Below are 21,527 nucleotides of genomic sequence, written 5' to 3' on the forward strand. Positions count from 1 at the left end.
AGAGGGACTGGTAGTCAGCAGGAAAGAAGATAAGAAGCACAGAATATTTATTTATATCTTTGTAAAACCTAAGCAGAGGTAGGTAGCTTTTTTCCTTTATCATTGCATTCTGAAACAACATTAATGAATTTGCTTAATTTAAAATGCAGTGGAGTTAATGTAGCCTTGAAATGTTAATTCATAATTTTAGTTGCATTTTTTTTATTACTCTGAAATGGTTCCCCTTCAGTTCTAGCATTTTACCAATCACCCATCTAGCCACCAGCCTCTAGCCTGATCATCTATCAAGGCTAGGAGCACACTGATAATTTAAAGACCCACTCATTGACTGTTGGGATAAGGCAAGGCTTTATTGTGGTTTTATGGTTTTGTTACCCAGCTTCTTATTGGCTGACCTAGCTATAAAAGTGATGCAGACCTTGGTGAGTCTCTGTGGAGGGCTAGCATCACAATTTCTCAATGCTAATTGGTCTGACATAATTGTAAACTCAGTATACTGTTGCCTCACAACATTTCATTCACTGATGTGAAACTTCTTCTACAAAAAGGACTCTTACTGAATTATCAGGTGAACACAAGTAGTTGGAGTGTGAGCATTTAAACTGTATCAGTAGAAGTGCATCAGTGCATTTCATTTTTAACACTTTTCTGTTAGATGTGGTAGATGTCATTCAGTACATTTTTTTATTTTGCACTTGTAAAGTGCCACCACATATGGAGATGTCCTTCCTGTAGTTTGCAAGTCCAGCTTGCTCCACAGTTTGTTCAAGTCCTACTTGCCTTTAATCTCCATTCAGTACATTATTAGCAACTCATTTGAATGTTAGGTTCAAAATTAGACATTTAAAAAAAAAATCCAGGATAACACCACAGTTTTAAGAAAGAGTAATAGTTCCCATTATTTAATTTGCTCATAAAGGGTCCCTCGTGACTTATTAATCTTTATTTAGTGTATTTTATTATTTTTTTATTTTCATGACCACAGAGTGTTTTCAGGGGAGAGTCACTGAGGTATTTATTTACATTTTATTTATACTGGCATATTTCCTGTGTCAACTTATGTCCCATTCAGGAAATCAGTCTTGGCATTGAATGAGGTAACATTTATCAAAAAGTATATTTATGCATTGAAGATCTATATATCACTTTCTGTTACACAGCTGTGAACACATTTATGTATATATATATATATATATATATATATATATATATATATAAATATATATAGATATATATGACAATATGAAAGACTGGTGTTATTTTTAGCCTGGGGTAGAGCATGATATTAAATTAGCTTATAATTATTTTACTGATTATTATTTACATGAGCATGTATATATAAAACATAAAATGCAAATTATCAAAACATTTGCAACTCCTAGGTCAGTTTGTAAACCAGTGCCCTCCAATACAATATGCTTCACCCCAGGTCTGTCTGCTGTCATCCAGCTTAAACACAACATAAGCTCAGCTCATCTGAGAGGCAATCAATGCTAAGTGGCAGCAAAATGACAAAATGGCTTTCCTGTCCATATCAGCTGAGAGTAGAGTGCTTCCGCTAAGTAGCAGGTCATTGAGAACTGATTCTCCATTTTAAGAAAATCTTCCCATTCACAATGAAAAAGCTTCACTTTTGTCTGATAAACAAGGGAAATAAGTCAGTAGTATTTACCACTTTGGAGTACCCACATTTAGTCATACTGGAAGGATTTTATGTGCATTAAAATGTTTTCAGTTATAAACACATTTTAATTATTTCTCTTTCCTCAGAAAAACAACTGTTCCAGCTCAGAGTGCACATGTATCAAGCTAGAAGCCTATTTGCAGCAGACAGCAGTGGGCTGTCTGATCCTTTTGCTCGAGTTTTCTTCTCTTCTCACAGTCAGTGTACAGAGGTAAGAACAGAGACATATTTTTTATTTGTAAAAGGAGCAATGTACATGTCAAGTTTTGCAGATGTACGAGGGAAAGCTGAATAACTTATTTTCTGATTATATTAACCAGACTTTCTCAGACAGTTGTGGTGCTGAGTGTTGAAATGAACATTTCATAAGTGGAACTTACAAATTATACAACAACCCCCCATTAATATTCCAAAACATGCACGCTGATTGGTCAGTGTGCACGTTGTAAATCAAAGACTTATACTAATGGGAAAAGGTCCAGTCGCCCGGACTTTTTCCATTAGTATGTCTTTTTTTTGGACAGCAACGGAGAACGGAAGAGCTCCGTTGCTGTTATCTCACTATGTTAAATGCGTTTAACATAGCGAGATATCTTAAAAAAAAGCAACTGAGATCTTCCTTTCTCTGTTGTTTTTTTTAAAGCTGTCTCGCTATGTTAAACTTGTTTAACATAGCGAAACAGCTTTAAAAAAAGCAATGAGAAAGGAAAATCTCCGTTGCTTTTTTTTAAAGCTATCTCGCTATGTTAAACTCTTTTAACATAGTGAGACAAGTTTTTAAAAGCAACGGAGATCTTCCTTTCTCCGTTGCTTCCCACACACACAGTTCTGATGTACCGCGTAACCATACGCATGTGCAGTACATCAGAACTGCCGCAGAATACTGGACAGCTGCGGAAGGGCAGCAAGGAGGCATTATACAATGCCATTATTTAAGAAAAGCAAGTATTTGTTTTCTTAAATAATGTCATTGTATAATAGTAATAACCAACTTCTGGGTGTGGGTAATGCTGGATTTACCCACAGTTGTCTTTGTTTGGCCACTCAGGCTTCGCCCTCGTGACCAAACCACACCAACCTTGGGTAAATTCAGTATTACCCACACCCAGGCGTGGGTTATTGCTTAAATGATAAATATCTAAAATGTAAAGCTCTAAAACAGAGCAAATTAAAACATTTACTTTTGCTTATTTCTTCCAACTCTGAGGTCACACTGTCAATAAAATAGGAAAAAAACAAAGCTCCCTCAAGTCCAAGGTTATACAGCCTCCAAGTTGGTATAATAAATTAGTCTATACAGTAAAAACTGCTTTTTTGGGGGGAGGGGGTACCATTCATTTATATTCATAATGGCATTCTTCGTTTTGTCAAAGTCATGGAGAGCTATCTCAGAATGTAGAAGTGTTACTTTTCCCAAATCAACACTTTGAAATTAGATATGTTCTGACTCTTCAAATATGTCTTCTTTCAATGGTAAATTTAGTTTCATTTTGTAAAACTGCACAAAAATGTAAATTAAGATCCCTAAGTGTGTAGCTGACACATAGCTGTGACTTTTATAAATACGTAAGCTTTCAGTAAAAGATGAAGACCTTATATTATCTTAATCTTCCATAGTATTTTATTTGGAACCTATAGGCTAGTGACTTGAATAGGTTTCAATGACCTTTTTTTTTTCTGACTCATCTTTTGATATGACTAGTATGTCCCCCAGTGTTTTCCCTGAGCTGTATCATGTTGTGATATTGGGCTTTAATTCTGTTTCAAAACTATAGTAGTTTCCATGGCTACTTTAATAGATAAAAAAGCCAAAAAATGAACCGGCACAAGGAAGAAAAATGCCTAAATCTTTATTGTGGCAACATCAAAAAATAACAAACTGCAACCTGCAAACCAGTTTCGGCTATATTTCCAGCCTTCCTCAGTGCAAATAGAAAATACAAATGGCACATCCTGGTTCTTCCTTATATAGCCAAAAATTTAAAGCAATATCCACATGCAATATCATCAGTATCAACATATTATGATAAAATAAAGTAAATGTTGATAGATTGCACCCTATTTCTCATGTAGACAAAGCATAAAATAACAAAAATAACAAAAAAACAACAAAAAAGCAAAAGACAGCCAAAGAACTAGGCTGGCACCAATAGTTACATAATTTCATTAAGACCAGGTTTAAATAAAGCTCCTAACCTGGTGATCCATGCGGATTCCATATTATTTAGTCTATCATGCCAACCAGCTTTCAGAGATCTATGCATGTGGATTTTATCAATAATAGTAAATTTGAATTGGGCAGTTTTATGGGTCATGGTATGTTTGTATAGAGCATTCGAAATTTTACAATTTCTGATAGCACTAAGATGTTCACTTATCCGAAATCTTAGTGGTCTGGATGTTTGAACAATACTTTAATCGATAAAGCATAAGTTTTTGGTTGAATAATTCATTTATACAGAACAAACTATGGGAATTTGTTGAAGAGGGTTTATGCTAGATGATTACGTTTTTGGAAACTCAAACTTCATATGGTTGAGATCATATGTTCAACTTTTTGAAAACCTGAAACATTTGTACTATATAGTGATCATGATACAATGGGGAATGGGGAATTCTCACTTTTCCCCACTGCAGTTTGATCTCAAGTTGATATATATATATATATATATATATATATATATATATATATATATATATATATATATATAAAATTTGCAGGGAGTGCAGGGTGGCTTGCTTCTCCCCCTGCAAAAATGTAGATTTTTGTTGTTTTCTTTCATTTGATTTTTTTGGAAAGTCAGACATATGGTTTTGGCCATATGAAGTTTGAATTTACAAAAACTTGGTCATCTACCATAAACCCATCCAAGCATATGTGCACATGTGTGTGCTGCTATGGATATGTCTACTTTAAAACTGACTAATAATGTAGAAGATAAGTTTCTGTTTCTGATGTTGATATACAGTGCCAGATCAGCTTTTTGGGTTAGCTCCTAAAATATTTTCTTTGTCTAGAAACACAGATCTGCTGCTGTCCACTCCGCTCATTGAAGAAGGAATCCCTTTGTAGCAAGTGAATAAAAAAATACACTGTAACAATATAGCTTTATTTTCTTCCTTTTTAGCAGATGCTGAGCTTGAGCTTTGTTGAGTAAACCATTTTATTTAAATGATGGACACATAGTCATTATGACTGCTTACCAAATAAATATATCTAATATTTAATGAACATAAGTTCATGTGGGCTACTAACAAAATTATTGTAGTGCATGAAATACCATGATTACATTCTGAAATTAGTGAAATACCATATATTTCTTATATCAGAAAGGTGCTAAGAAATATTTAAGCACCCCCCCCTCCCATATTGATGAGCACTAGCCTAAAGTATTATCAGTACTCATCTGCCACACGAGACTGAAGAGCAGCAGGAAACCATTAAGCACTTTGTTTGGGCATTTTCATTTCAAATGAAATGTTTACTGGGTTCTACTATGAAAAGCCAACTTCCTGAAAGTTCCTAAGAAACAAACAAAACAAATGCCTGAAATCCAAAAGTTGAAAAACTCAATTTTTCTTGTATTTTCCCCTATATCCCCTGATGTAAGAGGCTTGTCCCCCTCACCCCATAACTTCTATATACCAACTCCACTGTCTCACCAAATCAAAGAAGTCTCCCTAAAGATGTGAACCATTGCTGGTACACAATTAGAATGCAATGTGCCAGCAATGATTTCCTATGGGAAACAGCATTCGGTGTTATGCAGTTCATATGTTGTTTTGTTCTGTAGAGTACTAACTATTGAACAATTTCACATCAGGCTTGTCTGGAGAGGCCTATCTATTGATGTCTTGATGTTCTGCTTTGGTGGCCACTTTCTATTTGGCAGTAGTTATCGTGTGACTGCATTGTTACCACTGCAACAGTGTTTTTTTTCTATATCTTTTGTAGTACATTGGAGAAGGTAAATACCTACATGCATTACAACGTATTATGATTGGGTCTTGTTTGTCATAAACTAGAATGTTATGTTTTCTCAGCATGGGTGTCAAGATTCACCTCTTGACCTTCTCCTATGAGATAAATTTATTGACACCCTTGTCTCTCAAAAATAACATCCTGTTTATGATTGGAGACCTAATCATAGTCCTCCATATTAAAGGAAATTATAAAATATATTCAGTTAAATGCATCTACTATAGTAATCACATTTGGAAACAATTGTGATATCATTATTCATTATGGTAGAAAATTGAAAGAAACAGTATAGACTGAAACTAAGTTCCATTGAACTCAGAAAAAGATTTGAAAACATTTAGTTTCTCTGATATGTTATATGCTTCTAATAATTTATTTTCCAGGTCAGGTATCAGTATTATAGTTGAGACAGTAGGCCAGCACATAACAATGTCTCTTATTTTCTCATCTATGCACTTAACTACAACAGCACATATATTACCTTTTGTTGTATGTAACAGGTGTACTGAATTGTACTAAATCAGTATTTCATGTTTTGTCCCCGCTCTGCTTGTCTGCACCCACAATGTTTATGCTGGTAAGATTTTTATTGCTACATCTAACCTTTCATGGCAGGTGTAGTGTATGTTCCCAATGGCTACAGCCTTCCAGACTTAATGTTGTGGTTTATGTTGTATTTACAATAGGTTCATATGTTCATAGAAGGTTACTAGGCTAACAGCCCTAGAGCCCTTATAAGCCTTGGCATATTTATTCCAAGTTGCCCCAACTGTCAGTGGTTAGGTGAGTGAAGTTTATAGAGGTAAAGGTCTATTGTAGTTAATACTGACTTTCTCTGCCCAGGAGGGGAATGGGTACCACTCCAAGAGTGAATTTGCTATCACCCATCCATTGATCTAGGTTATGTTTGAAGAGGGTCAGGGATCAGTTCTGTTTCATGTAAATTGGAAGCTTGTTCCAAAGAAGTGGCTGTGTCTGGGAGATGTATCTATCTCTCCAGCATGACCTGTTCATGTCAGAGGCTAGGTTAAGATCCCTGGAGCTAGTGACCCTCGTACAGTTTGATTTATAAATGTGTAGCATTTCCATCAGGGCTGGGCAAGAGACTGCCCTGTAAGCCAGGCACAGGTCATCCCTTAGCAACTTGTAGGAGACAGAATACAGTAACAGAATTTTCAGTATTTCAGTGTAGACTTGTTTTGAGTACCCTGTAATTTCTTGGTGAGAAACCTCTGTGGTCTGTCCAGTTGTTGCAGGTGTCTGGTGAGGCACATGCAAAAGGCAGCATTAGACTCAATTATTGGTCTTATGAGTGCCAACTATAATGGAATTATACTATCCTTAGATCTAAATATGATGCCTTTACTTATAAGAAATGCCACACAGAACAATTTCCTTACTAGTCAGGAAACATGGTGGTCAGAGTTCAGGTTGCTATCAACCTGAGTACCCAGAGCATGTACCATAGGGTATACACTTGGTGATGTTGTCTATAATGTAATTAGCTGAAATGCCAGCTTTACCAAAGGGAGTAATAATGCATTTTTTGCATTTAGCTTTAATCCGTGGTTTTGGTACCAAACATTTGTCTCAGTTAACCCTGTCTGCAGTATATTAACATTGTTGGGGGACTCAATGATCGCTTCCCAATTTGCAATTGTCAGTGAACTTGTTCAGCCACAGGCCATCCAAATTTGCCTGGACTTCTGAGAAATAAATTCTGAACAGGAAGGGGCTCAGCACAGAACCCTGTGGCATGTCTCTGGTGACAGGTCTTTTGCTAGAGGTGAAGTTACCCACTTTGACAGTATGTGTTCTGTCAGTGAGTCATTTGGCTACCCATCTGGTAATGTATGGGTTAATTCCCAAATAGGAGAGTTTCACTATAATACCTGAGTGGGGAATTGTGTCAAATGCCTTGGCTAAGTCAAGATAGGCAGTATGCACTGTCATTCCCTCGTCTAGGGTCTTGGTCAACCATGTTTAACAGGCATGAGTTACCTTTAACAAATCTGAACTGGGTTAAGTCCAGAGTTTGGAGATTACCTATGTCCTTGTTAATAAGGTCCATAATGATTCTTTCCTTGGCCTTGCAGATGAGGCTAGTCAAGTTTATGGACCTATAATTCCCAGGATCAGTTGATGGTCTGCCTTTGTGCAGAGGGATTACTGACCATTGCTGTCCTCCATTCTGCCGGAACATAGCCAGTTCGCAGCCTGTGGTTAAACAGAGATCCAAGTGGGTCTGCTAGGTCATGTTTTAAGTTGTTTAAAAAGACAACCTGGGATGCTGTCTAGTCCTATTGATGTCATGTTTTTGGCCTTGGAGAGAGCCAAGATGGCCTGCTCTCTTGAGATATTAGGCTGAGGAATGGTAGCGGGTATACTTTGGGGGATGACTGTAGGGGACAGGGGGGTGATGTTTGCTCCAAATCTGTCAGCTAGCAGGTTAGCTATTACCTCTGGTTGAGTATGGGTAGTGCCATCCACAACCAGTTTACTGAATAGCTGAGCATCCTCTTCTAGATTTCAGACATAGTTAAAGAATGCCTTCTGATTATCCTTAGCTTTGGTGGACTTGACAATATATCTGAATTGTTTGTTTAAGCTAAAGAGCAATTTCTGCCTCTGCTTAGCCAGTTCCCTCTTGTTCTTGGACATTAGTTTCTTTCTGTTGCTGTATACCTTGTTTATACCAGGGGTTCACCAGGATGGCTTGTTCTTTCAGCAAGATCTGGTTTTAATCTGGTCAGGTACAGCCGATTCTATACTACTGCTTAAGTGGTTATACAGGGCATTGGTGTACACCTCTGCATAGGAATCCATGTTATCTGCATTCGAGGGGGCTTGCTGATTGGTGTAACCAATTAATGACCAGATTTCTGAATACTTATCAGCAAACATTGTATAATAGATAAGAAGGTATTGAAAAATATTTTTGCTTTACTTTCAGCTTTACTTTCAGCTTTCTTACAGAATTCCTTTGACTCAGTTGTGCTGATAGCGACAAATCTGTAATGTACAGAAAGGCACCTATAGTACCACCGCATTGAAAAACTCTTTCTTCCCATGCCTACAGCTGATTTGCTGCTTCAAACCACTCTGCTTCCTTTGTTTTCTGATTCTTACTCATGCACAAATATTGCTAAATGCCTTGATCGTGTATATATATAATTATCCAGACTTAAAAGCTATATGTTCCATTAAAAAAAAGAAAAAATGCATTTTTAATCCCCAAACTCACTCTATAATTTCTTATCTGTTATAGTTTAAAAGACGTCAAAGCAACATACCTGAACATACAACAATCTTGCGTAGAGCGTATCCCCAGTCCTGTGTTGAAGTTTTTTCCCCCCAGTATGCAACAAAAATATAACTTTTTTGCAACTGCTTTACTTTATTCTTCCATGCTACTGCCTGAACACTTTCAAAGGAACACAGAGAGAACTGACAGACATCTGACATCAACTTAAAGGCCAGCCAATTAGCTGAGAGGCATCTGTTCAGTTCCTTAAACTGTTTCCCAGATTTTATTTATTTAAGAAGTTTCTTTCAGTGAAAATTGTCCAACATTTTAAATGAATAATGATTTCTGAAGTCTATATCAACTTTCTGGATGCTAGGATTGATGCAAACTTTAAAAAGTGCATAGTTCTTTCTCTCTGTCTATCATCTTGCATGTACTCAGAAGTACTCAACACATGTCAGTTGAAGAAGAATGCTCCTAACATGCACCACAACTAAAGAATGTAAAATGTTCTCTACTAATTTTATAGACTGTCTGATCCAGAAAAATGTAGGAATAGAGAACCTCATAAGAAGTGGCCAATCTTCAGTGTCCTCTAGTACTGATGCTGCAGGTATTAGGACCAGTGGCTGATAACCTTTTCACAGACTGGCTGGAACATTTTGCCTTCCAATCATGTATCACTCATTCCTCACTCTTTAACTCTTCTTTGCAGTGCTTCAAGAATGGTCAGAGAAGAAATCAGTCAACTTCATAAAGTTATCATTACCTTCTGCTATATTGAGATGTCTAAACTCTCTTTTAAAAAGTGTAATTTCAGTCAGGCTATCCAGACCAGTGACAGATACAGGTTATTTTATCCTGCCTTAGATTAGTTCACAAAGTTTTCCACAAATCCTTTGTTTAGACTTTAACCAGGCTGTACAGCATAGGAATTGTCAAAATCTTCAGGCCATAGTTCTCAGCTTCTTAGCACAAAAATCTGGACAGAGACAAAAATAATGCGGGTGGCGGCTACACCCCACAAATAGGGACACATCTTAAATATTGCTTGTATAAACTTAGAAAGTTGGTAGAATAAAAGGTCTTGTGTTACCATGCATTTTCTGAAGGATGTGAAGTCTGAAAATCAAATTCCTATCATTATTTATTGAATTCACTCATCACTAATTTGCTACAAAAATCCAGAAAACCAAAAATTTTATGAGGAACAGACCAAAAATATGAGACAAAAATCTGAACATTTTGCAAAAATCTGAACAGCTGAGAGGTATACTTCAGGCATTAACCATTAACTATTAACCATTATTCCAGAGGAAGTAAAATCAGAGAAACCTTCAGTTTCCTCAAAAGAATTATATCTATATTTATCCTGGGGACTGTCAGTTTTGGACAGCTGTCAACCATCTGCTTATGTCAACCAAAGTGTATATACATACACTGCAGATATAGGGTTAAAATCATTCTTTCTGAAAGGTTTTGGTTAAGATTGTTGTAAATGATGCCTCCTCATTTACAGGACATTATATTTTTGCAATAAAAGTGGTGAGGTCTAACACTTCAAAACTTTCTACTGCTTGATCTGCTCCTTTTTATTACAGACCAGATAGACCAAGGTCCCTTCACTCTCCAATTTTGCATAGCTTTGATTATGATAAGCGGCTAAAATAATTCTTTGAATTCAAGGCAAGAGATGAAAACTTCCTAAGATGTTCCTTCTGAACTGAGGTGCACACAATTATTAACAATGAGAATTTCTTTCTCTGAGGCATTGACATTGCAGGCACCCTTAGATCTTTTGGTGGCCTGTTTTACTTAAGTCTGTTCTAATCCTACAGTTTCTGACATTGGTGCTTCTAATGTGTTTGCCTCTTGCATTGTGCTGTCTGACACCTACCTTTATAATGTCAAACTTTCAAGGATTTACTATGTTGGCACCAGTACTGTAGTACTGTTGGTAAAGGTGCAAATATGTTTCAGTGCTGGCTTTCTCAACCTCAATTTCCCCAGCAACATCTATGGCGGTGTGAAGGCCAACACCAGGTTTTCTGGTGCCTAGCCCTTGTATTCCACACTATAGCCTTCCACTGATGCAGTTTTCTCTGGCATCAGCACTTGTTATTTAGTCTCAAACTGTTCCTTGTGTTGTGTTCAGATGAATTAAGGGTAGCCTTCTGCAGGTTACTTGAGAGGTGTGAGGCTTAACCACAAGTCATTTGTGAATGATACTGTTATGTGTGATCACAGACAATTAATTTCTTTGATTTAGTTATAAAGATCATGATTGACATATCTTGCAGAATATGCTTTTCTCTTAGATACAGTAATCACAAAATTAATATTTTCACATTAGCAGGAATGTGAAAAGTTTTAAGAGTGAAACAACTGTTGCTGATTAAATGATTCAACACTTAGTGATATCACTTCTGAGCGTTGATCATTCTTGTATTGAACTTCTGTCATGGAGCCCTCCTCTTATACCAAAGACTCTTCAGATGGCCTGCATTCCACTCTCAGTCAAAATAAATTTGGAGTCTTTCAGTGTGAGTCCCCCTGTAAAAAGTTGAAGAAGGCTTTTAAAGAAACCAGACTTACTGAGTGACCTTTGAATTCATCAGTGGAAGGAAGAGGCTACCGCTCCTTCCTTTTCCTAAAGCAGATCTCAAATTTCGGGAGTTCTTAAATTTGATAAGAAGAAGAAGAGGGGCTTGCTTCTGAACTTGTACAGCCTCCACAGTGGAGATCACAACAGGCCTGCTGTTTTATCCCATAATCTTTGGTAGTGCCATCCTTAGTAGATATTGTAACAGACACTACTAAAATTCCATGGGAGAACCTGGACACAGTTGATCTTACACTGTAAAAGATGAACTAGGCCTTTTGGCTCTCAATGGAATGTTTAACTTGGGCAGATACTCCTGAATCAGACACCACAGACTCTGTAGCAACCCTACATCCAGCTGCCCATGTCCCACACAGGGAATACAGAGTAATGGACAGATTGGAGAAACACATTTGTATGTCTGCCATTGTCACTTTGTGTCTGTTTAATTATCTTACACAAACATGGACTATTTTAAAAAGGACCTAGCTAACAAAATGTAGCATGAGTTGGGGAGTTATCAGAGGTTAAAAGTCCAAATCACTAACTCTGTGAACATATGGTCCACATCATCCACAGTGTGGCAGAAGGTACAACTACAGCAGCATGACCTGGCAAGACCTGACATTATTTTCTGATGGCACTCCTGACTGTGGCTCATAGAATTCATCAAGGATACCACAGTGACATTTCTTTCTCTGTACTCCTGTTGTTTGGTCACAAAGTTGATCAGTACCTCAAATAAATGGGAAATCGTTGCAAGACACTCACTACTGTGGATGTAAAATTTCAGCCTCCACGGAAGACCTTTAAGTGGAAGGAAAGAGTGCCACATGTGGTTTCCAAATGACCCGCACCAGAAATGGAATCAGGCAGGTGTTGAAAAGAGACAGTCCACTGAGTTTGAATTCTAGTAAAATCACAGTTCCTAGGGTTGGCTAATCAGTGGGAGGCTACAGTCAGCCCCAAAGCAGACAGCATACTCCCTAGACTTTCCTTTGTTGCCTACTCTGGAGTTATTCCATGCTTAATTCTCCTTCCATCTGAACACTGAAGAGAAAGATTTCAAAGGACAAATGGGCAACATAAATATTATCTAGAGTTTATATGGTACCATTTCATTTTCAAAAAATTCCTTCATTATCCTTGAAGACATCCCATTACATAAAAAAGATAGGCAGGGAGAGAGAAATCTTGAACACTGTCATGAAAACAGCCACCAAAGAGTTCCCACAAAAGCGAAAAGGCTTAAGATAATATTCAGTATTCTTTTCCGTGGAAAAAAAACAAAGAAGCTCAGATTCATTGTAAATCTCAGTGGCCTAAACATATTTACAGCAAGGAAACCCTTCAAATGGTCACTATGAAGTCTGTCCTTCATTGATTGTCATACAGAGACTGGATGGCATTCATGAACTTACAAGAGGCTTGCCACCTAATCAGTATCACCCAAGAATTAAATAGGTTCTGTTCTTCTCGGTCATTATCAATTAAAGACTGCTCATAAAAGCCTGTATAAATGCAAGGTCTGTCTATGTATTTAGATAATTGGATCCATGCTGCTCCATTTCTGCTGTATATGGTGACAGAAGGGAGCCTTTGCTCAAGTTGTTAAACTCCCCATTCAGCATCTTACATTTACAGAATGCACGTTAGACATGTTTTTTTTTCACCCCTGGGCACAGACTTCTATCTCTTTAATAAACAGTTCCTCTTTTCTTTCAGTGAGGTTTGTTCAACCATAGTTTGCCAGAGAGCCTATGGCTGCTTCAGTATTTATATTTCCTCATGCCAAGTTTCACATGAGGAGTCTTCAATACACAGTTCAGGTGTGCTGATCCCAGTATTTTGACCTTCTCTTTTTTTTTGGTTCAAATCTCCAGATCCTACCAAGGGAATTCATAGTGGCGGTTGGAACCAATAGAATTATATCTGGAGGTCCCTTTCAGCTTCAGGCACCTCAGTCAACAGTCATCATGGATGTGTTTACTCTATGAATGAGAATGGTTTTAGAAAGCAGACTGTTAAGGATGTGTATTCACTTGGGGAATTTCATCTTCATAGTTTAGAAAATGAGCATTCTTATAAACGTTTTGGTCTTTCAAGACTGCCTGTATCAAAGGGTCATTTCCAACCATTCAGACAATATAGCTCTCCTCTTTGTTAAGAGGCAGCAAGAGTATGACAGTGGGCCGTCAACCACATTCCAAAAATGCAAGTGCATGAAAGCTTGCGGTTTTAATTTTGTATATATTTTGCTTGTGATGGGTCATTTTGATCATTTTTATTTGTTGTGTGTGTGTGTTCCTTTGGATTCTTCAGCTGGCCTTTGGTTTTTACTTTACTGGAGCTTTGGGTGGGGACACAGTTGTTCACATTAATTCCCTTTTTAACCTATTTTCTTTGCTGTTCCATGGCTTCAGTCCACCCATAGGACTAAAGACCACGGCCACCATGTTCACAGGTAGATATGCTTCCAACTTTACCACACTATCCACACTAGCATTCTATTTTATCACAGGAGGATGTGATATGAGGGTCTTCTCTACTATCATGAGGAATGCTCAAGGACATTTTGCTGTTTATGTGACCACTGGCTAGCTACAGTAATGTGTGACTTAAAGTAAAAGTGTAATAGGTTCTCAGACATGAAACATGGGCATGAACACAATCTAACACAAAATCATTGCCTGTACTTCATCCAAACCTCACCCTGGGGATTTTCATTCCATGATCCTACATATACAGGCTTTACTTCCTAAAGAACTGAGTGTCCAATTATATGAAAGGGTTACATTTCGTATTGTTATTTAGGAACAATTGAGATTTATTTATTTATCTATCTATCTATCTATCTATCTATCTATCTATCTATCTATCTATCTGTTTATTTATTTATTTTCCCTTTGTGACCAGGTTAGTCCCACTGGCTAGTAATCTCTTTTCAGTGGAGACCCACAGTGATATTTACACTAGTAGGAGAAATTTGGCCATGCACTAGGGAACTTCCCCTACTCTTTTTGAGTAGGGACATTGTTTGTTGTGGTACTTCCTGCATGTGGTCCAGGAGTGGAGGCAGCTTAGAAAAGCATAAAGAAGTATTGCAAGCTTTCCTAGCATGGAGGAGGTTGTTAACAGAGAATTCAAGTGAGTCAGATGATTTAAGTGCGAAGGAAGCTGAGCTTTCTCAAAAACAGATAGTGGAAGAAGAAGAAGTGTGTGGAGGAATGAAGCAGGCACTCATAGTGAACGAGAAGGGTGAGGTGAAGGAGGAGAATGATGTGAAGGTTGCTGAACGTTCACAAGATTCTGACTGTATTATCCACGAGAGACTGTTCGGTGGTGACAGTGAGTCACAGCAGGGATGTATTATTATAACCCTTCAATCAGGAGGGTTGCAGGATGTTTATCTGAAAGATTTCAGTAATCAAAGCAAACGTGAAAGGGCTGTGGGGAGAGATTATGGCCAGACTCTAGAAAGAAGTGGAGGAAATAAGGAAAGAGGTGAAGATGTCATATGGGCAGACCTTGAGAGAAGGAGAGAAGAAAAAATGGATGTGAAAAGGAAAAAGGTTTTGGTAAGAATAAGTAGTAAGAAGGAAAAAGAACTCAACAGGTATGACATTTGTGATAATATTATATTGTTTTTGAGTATATCACCTAAATAGGTAAGAGCATTTATTCATATTAATAAAGACTCATTTTGCAACATTTTCTTTTAATCAGATCAGTATATGAAAACATTTTTAGAACAGTATGAAGTAAAGAAGAATTATAATCCATGGAACTTATATGTCATTCAAGCATTTAATAGAGAAGCAAAAAATATAATTTATATGCAGTTTCAAACTAAAGTAAAAAAAGAAGTATTAAAGAACTATTTAAAGGCTACATGCAAAGATGTTATGGACATTACAAAAAATTTATGATAGCAGAAATTTATGCACTGGGGGTCGGCAGTGTGCTGCTGTTGTATTATGCACGGAAAATGGGAATATAATACATATTCCAAGTGTGATAAATGTAAAGGGAATCAGAGGGTTTGTGAAATATTGAACAACTGAAAACATGTTTCTTTTGTGCCAAAATAGGTTCATAGCTTCATAAGTGTTTACTAGGCTAATGACTACAAGGGCCTTTTTAAGCCTAGCCATGCATCCCAAATCTCTGACAAGTTCTGGTACCCTTGATAAGTGTAAGCAGGGGCTTCGGAGATGAAACCTTTATAAGCAGGGCCTGGGAGATGAACCATTTACAGGTTGCCTGTGTCCATTAGAGACATAGGTGCAAAGCCAGGGATGAATTTCCTGTTTCCCAACAATTGTCCAAGTTACACTTGAATTGGGTTACTGAGGAAATCTGCTTCACATGGATGGGGAGCCTGTTCCAGTAATCTCTGGTGTACATACCTGTCTCTTCAGCAGGTTCAATTTATATCACAGGCAAGGTTTAAGTTTTTGAAATGGGTAATTCTCTTGCTGTTTGTTTTGTGGATATTCAGGAGGTCCATCAGCGTGGGTTCTGACAATGGCCTGTATGCCCAGCATAGATCTTCCATCAACAGCCTGTAGGAGACAGAATACAGGGATAGGGCCTCAAGGAAGTCGGCATAGGACATTTTACTTGCACCCTGTATTCTTTTAGTGATGGACTTCTGTGGACATTCCAGTTGTTGGGTATGCCTGGTTAGGTACATACCAAAGGGGGCATTGTACTCCATGATAGATCTGATGAATGCTGATTACAGTGGAACAATGACTTCCTTGAACCTATATGCCATACCTCTGTTTATAAGTTGCACAACATAGAATCATTCCCTCACTACTGTAGACACACAATGGTCAAATGCTAAATTACTGTCTATGTGTGTCCCCAAGTCCCTGACTACTGGGTCACCTCTAAGGGATGTTTTGTCAATATGATAGTTACCACAATGGATGAATTTCAGAAGGATGCTGTTATGCATTTCTTAGAATTTACTTTTATTCCATGGCTCTGACACCAGTCATCTATCTGTGTCAGCCGTTACTGGAGAACAGTTGTGTTAGTGTGGGATTTAATGACAGCTCCTGATTTGCAATCATCTGCAAATTTAGTCAGCCAGAAACCTTTGACATTAGCCTTGAATTCAGAGAAGTAATTGCTAAAAAGGAGCAGTCCAAGGACCGATCCCTGAGGGACTCCACTTGTGACCAGCCTGTTTGTAGAGGTAGACTCCCCAGTTCTAATTTCCTGGGTCCTGTCTATGAGTCAGTTGGTGATCCACCAGGTGACATACAGGTTTGTACCTAATCTTTTGTGTTTGTCAGCAATGCCTGTGTGGGGTATTGTGTCAAATGCCTTGGCGAGGGCAAGATAGGCAGTGTGAACCATTTTGCACTCATCCATTGCTTTGGTGACCTTCTCAAAAAAAGTCCACCAGGTTCAGTCGGCATGACCTCTCCTTGACAAAACCAAATTGGGTTGGGTCCAGTGTCTGGAGGCTTAGTATATCATTATTGATCATTTCCATGATAATTCTTTCCATGGATTTGCATATAAGACTAGTGAGACTTATGGGTCTGTAGTTTCCAGGGTCTGTAGATGGCCCACCTTTGTGCAGAGAGATGACTATTGCTGTTCTCCATTCATGAGGTATGAAGCCTATTTGGAGGATACTCTTAAATAGAAATTCCAGATGGCCTGATAGGTCATGTTTCCTGCTATTTAGAAGGCATCCTGAAATATTGTTTGGGCTTATAGGTGCAGTGTTCTTGGCATTAGTGGGAGCATTATGGACCTGTTCCCTAGTGATAGCAGGGGGAATTATATTTGATTGTATTTCCTGAGGGAAGGTCAGGGGGGGAGAGAGAGGAAAAGCTGGAGCTGAATTTACTGGCCAGTAGGTTTGCTGCATCTTCTGGCTCAGCATTGGTGGTCCATTTACAATGAGCTCTCCACACAACTGTGTATTGCCTTTGAAATTGTGGACATAGCTAAATAATGCCTTGTAGTTGTCCTTGGCCTGGGAGGCCAAATGTACCTCAAAATTTGGCTTTGGTGGACTTTATTTCTCCTCCGCATTGTTTCTTTAGTTTGATGAGAGTGCTTTTTATCCTGCTGGCGCTGCACCTCCTGATTTTTGCTAAGATTTTCTTCCTTCTGTTATGCAGCCTATTGATTTTGGTGATTCCATCAGGGTGGCTTGTTTTCTGAGTTAGTTCTGTACTTCCTCCTGGTGGGTATAGCTGCCTCTATGCAGCTATTAACATGCTTGTATAGTGTTTTTGTGAACAGTTCTGCATAGGTAGCAGTGTTCTCAGGGTTTATGGGGGCTTGAAATTTTGCCAGGTTATCACTTAATAACAGGATGCTAGCCTTAGAGGAGTTCCTGAATATTCCATGGTTAGCTGTGGGTCCAGGTTTTTTTTACTTCAAAGGAGAGCATTTTATGGTCTGACCTTAGCAGGGAAGACATTATACTAGGGGGTGTGCAGCACATTTCCATATTAGTGTGGACCAGATCCGGTATGGTTGTACCGCTGGTTGGTGTATTAACAGTCTGGTCCAGGGAGTTTATATTTACAAAATCCATGAATCCCTGTGCCTGTATATTTGATGTCACATAAGGTAATTAAAGCCACCCTTCCCATGAATATGGTATTTAGTTAAATGGTGAGTGTTTCCAATAGGTTTACATACATGGTATGTGTTTCCTGTGTCATAGAGGGGGATCTATAGCTTGCAAGGAAGTGGTATTGGATTTTACCTATGGTGATTTGAACATGAAGTAGCTCAAGGGCTTGTCCTGTTTGAACAGCCTTGAGGTATATTTTTTATGTAAATCAAGACACCTCCAGCTTTAGTCCCTGTCTGTTTAGTAGCTAGTCTAAATGTGTGGAAAGAATGATCATTTGATTGACAACTGTGATAAGAAATAGTGTTATATTTATAGTAAATTGGGACATGAAGCAAAAATATGTGAATTGAAATTTGTAAAATGTGAACAAATGGGGCATTCATGGATGGATAGTAAGGAAATACAGAGGAAAAGGGTGCAGTAAGGAAAAGAACAAGAGAGTGTACAAGAACAGAGTATAGAAGGAGACCAAGAAAAGAGGCAGGGAGAGCAAATAATGGTAGAGAATAATGGGTTAGGAAAAGATGAGAAAATGAAATATAAAAACGAAGAAAAAGAAGGGTGGAAGAAATGATACATTCAAAGTTATGGAGATATTAAATGGATGATGATTAATGGAAAAAATCTACTGGGAAAAGAGTAAAATATGTAAAATGTAAATTTAAGACAGTAGGTTTGAGAGAAAATAAAAAAGTAAAGGATGAAAGGGAAATGAATTTCAAAAAAGTGAGAAGTTTAGCTATAAATGTGAATTGTATAAAGAATATTAACTAAAGGTAGGTGTATTGGAATGGTGTGGAATGCTTGATATGGATGTTATTATACTAGAAGACAGGAATATTAACAGAATGGGAAAGATTACAATTACACACATTATGGGAAGATAAGATTATTTAGAATATGAGAAAAGAAACATGTTCAGATATAGGAATATTAAGTAGAGTCAGTAGGAAGTTTGGATTATACTTTAGTACCATTAGGTAAAGCAACAGTGGTAGATGTGAGGTGGAAAAAACAAGTCTACAGAATTATTGCAGTCTATGCATGTTACACAAAAAGAAAGAGAGTATATGTTTAAAAGGATTTTAGACTATGTAAGTGTAAATATGCAAATAATATTAACCAAGAAAACTGCCAAAATGAAGAACAAACAATTACATTAATCAAAACCTTCAAGACCAGAATACAAAATCAGCCAGGACAACATGTTGAGTGCTCTCATTGTCAAATATAATTGAAGCACTTCTTCAGAAACAAACTAAAATTAGAACAACTAATTTTTAAACAATCCTAAACCCAATCAATCCTAATACATCCATTTGAGTGTGCATTTGATATTTAGAAAGCGACACATGTACTAATTTTAAACTTTTTACATTTGTAGTCTTAGAATAAATGATTTTCTGGGAGTTTACTTGAGTTCAGGGAGCTTAGACGGCAATTGTTTCTGAATGCAGACACACCCTCTGTTTTTCAACGCAAATTTAAATATCAAGTGTGCACCAAAATTGATGTATTAGGAAGTGATATCATTTCATTATGCTTGATTGGTGTTAGAATTATTTAAAAATGAGTTGTTCTGATTGTAGTTTGCTTCTGAATAAGTTCTTTAATTAAATGTAAGAATGACAGAACTCAACTATAGTTGTCCTGCCTGGTTTTGTATTCTGGTCGTGAAGGTTTTGATTTATGCAGAATAATATTGGAGGGTTTTGATTGTGACTTAAGAAAAGAAGAAAAGAGGGATCTGAGAATGAGTGTGCTACTTGTTGTGCCACTGACACTGCTTGATTTACCCGCGATAGTGGGAAGAGTGATGGGTCCAGGCCTGAAAATTTATAGGATTAGATGGGGAACCTTGGACCAGCATCTCCATACAGAAAATATATCTACTTTCATACGATGTCTCCTAAACTCCTGCTCAAACTGAAACAGAAAATACAGAGGAAGTCATAAGTTAAGGATGAATGCAGCTCAGCAGTGATTGAAAAATAGAGACACCAAGTCTCTCAAGACATTTGCTTCAGTATCATCTTCCCATACATATACAAAGACATGTTGATATGATAGCTTCACAACCATATGTTTCCCTGAGCTGTGCAACAAACTACATGTCAATCCTTTTACCTTCAATGAAAACCAAGATAATAGGATTGGCAGCCTCAAATTCCCCTCCAGCCTATCTTGTCTTGCTATCCTTGAGGCTGGAGGTAACTTTTAAATTAAATTTTTGGCTAGGCTTGAAACAATCTGCTGAATGATTGCTTAGTCCTTATTAATGTAAGCACATAAGAGTGTGCAGAGACACACACATATGCATGCGGTGTGGCCACGTGCACATACATTAAAAAAAGGCAAAAGACAGTGCCTCGATATTGGCATAGCATGTAATAATTTTATAACCCACTTGTTATTATCTGAGCACTGGTCAATTACACACATTCAAAGAGGTTTATTTGTAGCTGAAGATGGTTTATATGCTGTAGCTCCCCTGTTGCTATATTCATTTACCTTTGTTCTGTGCAGACTTGTTTTTACTACTGCTTATACTTCATCTTAATCATATGAAAAAAAGTTTTGACATTTATTGTTTTAATATATTAATATGAATTTTTAATCTTTGTCCTTAAAAATTGCATTCATATTTTACTCAAAGCTTAATTGTTATATGTTCTTTAACATTTTTCTTCATGCAGGTTTTGAATGAAACTCTGTGCCCTACTTGGGACCAGCTGCTGGTGTTTGATGATGTGGAACTCTATGGTGAAGTTCAGGAGCTCCGTGATGACCCTCCAATCATTGTTATTGAGATATATGACCAGGACACTGTGGTAAGCTTGTAACGTGTGCATATTCACCAATGTGTCATTGTGAGATTTTTGGATCCTGTTGTATTTTTCTGTTGCAGGCAGTTACAAATGAAAGTAACGTCTATCCAAGTGGAAGTATCTGGTGATGGGAAGAATTTTTTTCATTGAGTATATCTCATTATGGAAAGATTTCTACCTAGTAGAAATATTCAGATGTTATGGTGATATTCCATGATTGCACATCACAAATGAAACATATTTGAATAGGGTTAGCAATATGCAAAATTGTAGGATTTTACACTGTACTTACTGCTCATATAATCTAGTATATTTTACAAGTGAGTTTTAAAGATATTTGGTTGCTCAAGTAGTCCAAATGTAATATTCATATAAAGGCATTTCAGTGTGCCTTTTGGGAAAATTGCCACCCCGGCTAATTATTCCATCGATAAGATATCTCTAAGATTTGACCAGTTAGTCAAGGTTCTGGGAACATACGTAGACAGTAACTTGGCCTTTGAATAACATGTTGCCAAGGTAGTAAGAAAATCATTCTATGCCACCCAACTAATAAGTAAGGGCA

General features: G+C 37.5%; 1 protein-coding gene across 13 annotated transcripts in view; it reads left to right on the top strand.

The window, feature by feature from the left end:
* The window catches only part of OTOF (otoferlin), a 2,911,272-nt gene that overhangs the window by 2,433,956 nt on the left and 455,789 nt on the right, over positions 1-21,527 (top strand). For all 13 annotated transcript variants that reach the window (XM_044062838.1, XM_044062837.1, XM_044062844.1 and 10 more), the window contains exons 24-25: positions 1,771-1,895; positions 20,831-20,965. In XM_044062838.1, the coding sequence (XP_043918773.1) occupies positions 1,771-1,895; positions 20,831-20,965 (260 nt within the window). The remainder of the gene's footprint in view (positions 1-1,770; positions 1,896-20,830; positions 20,966-21,527) is intronic.

This window comes from Protopterus annectens, chromosome 2.part1 (genome assembly GCF_019279795.1).
Source record: "Protopterus annectens isolate FY-2018-M chromosome 2.part1, PAN1.0, whole genome shotgun sequence".
NCBI classification, from domain to species: Eukaryota; Metazoa; Chordata; order Ceratodontiformes; family Protopteridae; genus Protopterus; species Protopterus annectens.